The sequence below is a fragment of the Bubalus kerabau genome, chromosome 6 (assembly GCF_029407905.1).
Source record: "Bubalus kerabau isolate K-KA32 ecotype Philippines breed swamp buffalo chromosome 6, PCC_UOA_SB_1v2, whole genome shotgun sequence".
Classification (NCBI taxonomy): Eukaryota; Metazoa; Chordata; class Mammalia; order Artiodactyla; family Bovidae; genus Bubalus; species Bubalus kerabau.
The window spans coordinates 14,836,588-14,841,829 of NC_073629.1; the positions used below are offsets into that span (position 1 = coordinate 14,836,588).

A 5,242-nucleotide genomic window follows, 5' to 3' on the forward strand; every position below is an offset into this window, starting at 1 on the left:
GCCAGAACTTAGAAACCCAGAAGAGTAAGGGAGTGGGTGACTACTCACTTATGTATGTCCCAGAATTTAGACTGCTCTCCTTGCTGTGCTGGTAGACATGGGTGCTGTTTCTGTTCATCAGGTATTTCTAATTCTTTTAGGCCCCCTTGTGGTGGAGAGGGGCCCTGTGATTAGTTCTGGAGAATACTCGTCTTGTAGACAAGACTGGTGTCCCTGGGACCTGTAGCTTTTAATTGCTTGTATTAAATAAAATAAATTATTTTATTTTTTGTATTAAATAAAAATAAATAAATAAAATTAAATAAAATAAATAAAAGAACCCTCTAGAGCTCTTTTATTTTTTCCTTCTGGTATGGTGATTGATGGCATATGACATGGTGGCTGCTCTATCAATCCGGATAGATACCTGAATGACTAAAATGAGAAGAGTCCACTTATTGACCATAACGGACATGTGGCCAATTAAGAAATAAATCTTTATGTTTTAAACCACTGAGATTTGGGGGTTGTTTGTTATCAAAGCATAATTTAGCTCATCCTGACTAATCATTGCTGTACAGCAACAAATTCTACGGGCTACCTGGTAAGAACTTGAACAATAATTATTATTGTTATTCTGTTACCATCATTATTACTCATTAATTATTAAAGGCACCACTTACTGAGTGCCTCTTATGTGTATCAGGCATGTACTACCCAGTCCATGCATTGTCTCAATTACTGCTCACAACAAATTCAGGAGGCAGTTATTATTATCCCATGACCAAGATGAGAAAATCAAAGCTTAGGAACTGTCACAAATATTTCATTTGCTATATGCCAATTATTGAAGATGATATTCATTCAATCATTCTTTGTCCCTTATATAAAGTCCCATGGGATCAATGCTCTTTATCAATGATTGCAAGAATCCTCTTGGAAAGCCATTTTACAACAGGGATCAAGCATCATTGAAAACTCATACTCAAAAAAAAGAAAAGAAAAGGAAGTTCTACTCTTTGCTCCAGTCATGATTATTCTCTAGCCCAAGCTTTTTGTGGTACAGATTGCTTGAACAGGGAATTTCCTAACAGCCCAGTAGTTAGGGCTCCCCACTGTTCACTGCTTGGATGGTTGGGGGAACTGTGGCATGGCCCAAAAAGAAAAGATGGCTTAAACAGAAATAAGTAAATAAAATATATAATATACATTAAGGAAAATGAATTAATGATATTGGAGTTTGTCTCTTGAGTTACAGGTGTGTTTCTTTTAGCCTGATGTTAAGAGTGTTCCCGGTTCAGTTACCCCTTCTGCCCTGGCAGCCACGGCGGCGGCGAACGCTAAACCAAATACACAACCCCCTGAAGAATCAGCCCTCTGAGGACCTCATTGAATCCGTTTGCCACCTCCTCTTTCTGAGTTTATTTCCGGTCAGTTGTAACAACGGAGTGACTTTCCTGCCTTTAATAGTAGTCATGCGAACTCTTCTGGGAGACTGGCAGGATACAAACACATTTTGAAATATATTTAGGTCCACCTTCTGTTTGTTCTGCGGTGCCCAGGGGCTAGGCCTGGGGCTTTGGAGCGCTCCTAGCCAGTAACCTTAGGTAGGCGTGTGGCGCCCCCGCGTGGTGCCTGGCACAACATCACACTGAATTCTATCCAAGGCCAGGTTGCCCACGGTGTGTCCAACTCTCCTAAGGCCTTTTGGTGCCCTCTCCTCCTTCCAGTAGCTGGCTCCATCGTAAAGAATCTGCCTGCAGTGCAGAAGAAGCAGGAGACACGGGTTCCATTCCTGGGTCAGGAAGATCCTCTGGAGGAGGAAATGGCAACCCACTCCTGTATTCTTGCCTTGAAAATCCCGTGGACGGAGGAGACTGGCAGGCTACAGATCATGGGGTCGCAAAGAGTCGGACACGATTGAGGCGAATGAGCACAGCACAGCACCTCGAAATCCCGACTCTCTTGTAGCCTCATACCTCAGGGGCAGTAGCCCCTCCTTTTCCTCTGTATTCCGAGGCGCTGGCTCAGCACGCTGGATCCAACGTGATCCCCCTCAACCCCCGCATCCCCAGCCCCACGCCTCGCTGACAGCTTCACCCAACACAAAAAGTCCTCAGGTTATTTTTATTGCCGGATAGAAGTCAGTTAATGCCCCTTGGACGCCTCTCCCGTCACCTAGCCGTGGCTGCGTCGTCTGCTGCGGGGTGGGGGTGGGGCGCGAACCGCCTCGGGTCAGAGGTTCGTAGCTGCGCACTACCACCCGGGGTGCCACCACTTCCCCTCCCCGACGCCGGGCCAGCCGGGATCCTTGGCCCGCAGCCTTCGGTCGAGAAGGCGGGTCAGGAGGAGCTGCTCCTCGTCCGATGGAAGCGGAGGCTCTCGGGAAAGTGGCGAGAGACCCCCGCCACGACTCCCAGGCTTTGTCGCGCGCGCTGGAGGGGGTGCGGTGGGCCCCTATTCGGAGTAGCAGTAGGTCCCATAGTCCGCCTGCTGGGGTCTAGGGAAGCCAAAGCTGCGCACTCCGGGATCCGGGAGGCCCCCGCAGCGCGGCCGAGGCGTCGTGATGGGGAAGCGCACGCTGCCGTCCGCCAGCCAGCCGCCGTCGCATTGGTCCAGCCCGGAGAACTTCCAGGCGGCATAGAGGTGCCCGACCTTGGCCACCATGGCCCCGCGCCGCCGGCAGGCCGCGTGGGCTTCAGACAGCGTCAGCCGCCCGGGCACGAAGAACACGTGACCTGGGAACCGAAGCAGGTCACCGACTGACCGAGGGCAGGGCCGGCCGGGGCATGGTGGAATTCAGACTCCGAGGGGGCAGAGTCGGGGTGGGGGAGAGGGGCAGGTGTGGATCGGTGGGTCCGAGCCTGGGTAGGAGGAGTGGGAGTATAGAGAATGGGGGTGCAGGTGAGGTTGTAAAAGACAGGCTGGAGGCTGGGTAGGCAGAGCGACGGAGGGGCGAGGCCTTCAAAGGAGTTGGCCTGTAACCTCAAGCCTCTAGCCTTCTACCTTCCCCGCCGCATTCTTGAGGCCCGAGTTCTGGCCCCGCCCCCCGCGGCCCCTCCCCCCCCCCCCCCATTCTCAGGTCGGATCCTCCTCTGTCGCGTGCAGGACAGGCCCGGGCCGCTCCGAACGCGGAAGATGGCTCGCCCCGCCCCTTACCTGACAGCGCGGAGGTGAAGCAGAAGGCGTCGTAGCGGTCGCGCTTCCGGTCGCGGGGCCCGTAGCTGCGGATCCCGGGCCGACCTCGGCCACCGCAGGGCGCGCGCGCCGTAAGGACAGGGTAACGCACGGAGCCCTCGAGCAGCCAGCCCGCGTTGCACCAGTCCAGACCCTCGGTCCACGCTGGCGGGAGATGGCGGGGGAAGGAAAAGGGGTAGCGGGATCAAACGCGTCACAGGCGGGAGCCAAACCCGGAGTTTGCCTCCCCTGGGGTCCAGGCGACAGCCCGGAGGGAGCCTGGGCGGTACCCGGGCTCGGCCACTCACCCTGGTACAGCTGGGCGTAGGTGGCCAGACGTCCGTCCTGCTCCTCGCACGCCTGCTTCGCCTCGTAGTAATTGAACTGGTACCGGCCCCGGCTGGGCTGGTACGGAAACACCACACCTGGGAGTGGGGGGCAGACAGCCTGGAGAGGGCCGGCAGAAGGAGGGGGGAAGGAAGGGCGGTGCAACCTAGGAGAAAGGGCTGGGGGCTCCGGGAGCAGGGAAGGGGAGAGGCTGGAGAGGAGCCCCGGGAGACCTGAGAAGAGACGGCCGAACCACCGCCAGAGAGGAAAGCGGCAGCAACCGAAGGGCCTCACCCTCCAGGCGCAAGGTCAGCGCCACGCTCTCGTCCTCGATGCCGTTGATGAGCTCACAGCGGTACCGGCCCTCGTCTTCCAAGCGCACGCCCGCGATGACCAGGGAGGCGTCCAGCCGATGCCCTCTTCGCATCCTGGCGCGCCCCCCCAGGGGCCCGTAGCCCCGGGCATGCAGTCCGTTGGTGATGAGGATGGGCGTTTCCCGGAGTTCCCCGGGCTCCACTTTGCTCCAGCGCACCTTGTAGCTGGGAGGCGGGGCGCCCAGGACGCAGGGCAGCGTGGTCGTGGCCCCACGACGAGAGTGAATGACCTCGTGGATGGGAGGCAGGAGGTAGTGGGGGCCAGGGTGGGGTGCTGAGCAGAGGGGGCCACAGTGGCAGGAACCCCCTGACCCCCACTGCCCAAGTGCCTGTCCAAAGCCAGCATTCCCCAGACCCCCCCAAACCTCTCTCCATTGCTCACTCAGAAATGACTCAGTCCCTGAGGACCTCCAACAACCCTTCCCACTTTCCCCACCACTGTTCTCCAGATTCTGGGCCGAATTAAGGTCTTACCTTGGCTCCCCAGGGCTCTGTGGAAGGTGGTGAAGGCCCAAGGGAGAAGGAAGTGGCAGAGAGTGTGGAGGCTGATCCTGCCTTGCATGATGGGAGTCAGCCCAGTCTGTGGGGCACAAGGTTGGGCATTCCTTAGCACTCTCCTTCCTCAGAGAAGGCAAATGGCAACCCACTCCAGTACTCTTGCCTGGAAAATCCCATGGGCGGAGGAGCCTGGTAGGCTACAGTCCATGGGGTCGCGAAGAGTAGGACATGACTGAACGACTTCTCTTTCACTTTAGCACTAAGGAAATGGGGTGGGGAGATGATGAACTCCCATCGGGATTCCTCAGAGGAGACTGTTCAGCTGGAAGCCAGGGCAGCAGATAAAGGGGCTGAAATTGTTAGCAAAGGATGGTGATGGGGAAGGGGCAGTGACAAAGTCTCCTCCCCACCCCCACGCTCCCCCCGACCCAGGACTCCTGGGCTCATCCTTTTTCCTCTCTTGTCCCTTCAGTCAGCAGGTCCTGACTGAGCCTCCTCTACCTATCCATTTTCAGGACAAGCACTACTTCCCAGGTCTTCCCTTCTGGATTGCCATCTCTGGCCTCTATCTTCAGCCAACACCCATTCTCCATCTGAAGCCAGAGTAAATATGATCTTGTCACTCTCCTGCTTAAAGCAGTGACTCCTCGTTGCCAATGAGGATCAAATCCAGTGTCCTAACCCAACTTCCAAGGCTCTCTGTGATCCAGCCTCTCAGGGCACCTCCAGCATTGCCCCCCTACCCCACTCCTCACCACCTGTGCCCTCGGCACTATGCTCCAGACATGTTCTGGCTCCAACACAGTCCGAGTTCACCCTCACCTTCTTCTTACAGGCAATCAGTTTGGGCCTCACCTCCTCTGGGAAACCTTTCCTCTCGCTCCCAC

General features: G+C 55.9%; 1 protein-coding gene across 1 annotated transcript; it reads right to left on the reverse strand.

The window, feature by feature from the left end:
* Window positions 1-2,107: 2,107 nt before the first annotated feature.
* HAPLN2 (hyaluronan and proteoglycan link protein 2) lies at window positions 2,108-4,419 on the reverse strand. The gene is made up of 5 exons (XM_055586796.1): window positions 4,332-4,419; window positions 3,778-4,131; window positions 3,465-3,581; window positions 3,139-3,321; window positions 2,108-2,717 (listed from the first exon to the last, which is right to left on the reverse strand). The coding sequence occupies exons 1-5, from the start codon at window positions 4,417-4,419 to the stop codon at window positions 2,437-2,439; spliced, it is 1,023 nt and encodes a 340-aa protein (XP_055442771.1). The 3' UTR covers window positions 2,108-2,436.
* Window positions 4,420-5,242: the final 823 nt, after the last annotated feature.

Excerpts from the sequence above, each read along its gene's own strand:
- HAPLN2 (XM_055586796.1), bottom strand. The coding sequence starts at position 4,419 with ATGCAAGGCAGGATCAGCCTCCACACTCTCTGCCACTTCCTTCTCCCT. Across the intron at positions 4,132-4,331 it reads CAGAGCCCTGGGGAGCCAAG|CACCCCACCCTGGCCCCCAC; the intron begins GTAAGACCTTAA and ends CCCTCTGCTCAG. Across the intron at positions 3,582-3,777 it reads GCTGACCTTGCGCCTGGAGG|GTGTGGTGTTTCCGTACCAG; the intron begins GTGAGGCCCTTC and ends CCCCACTCCCAG.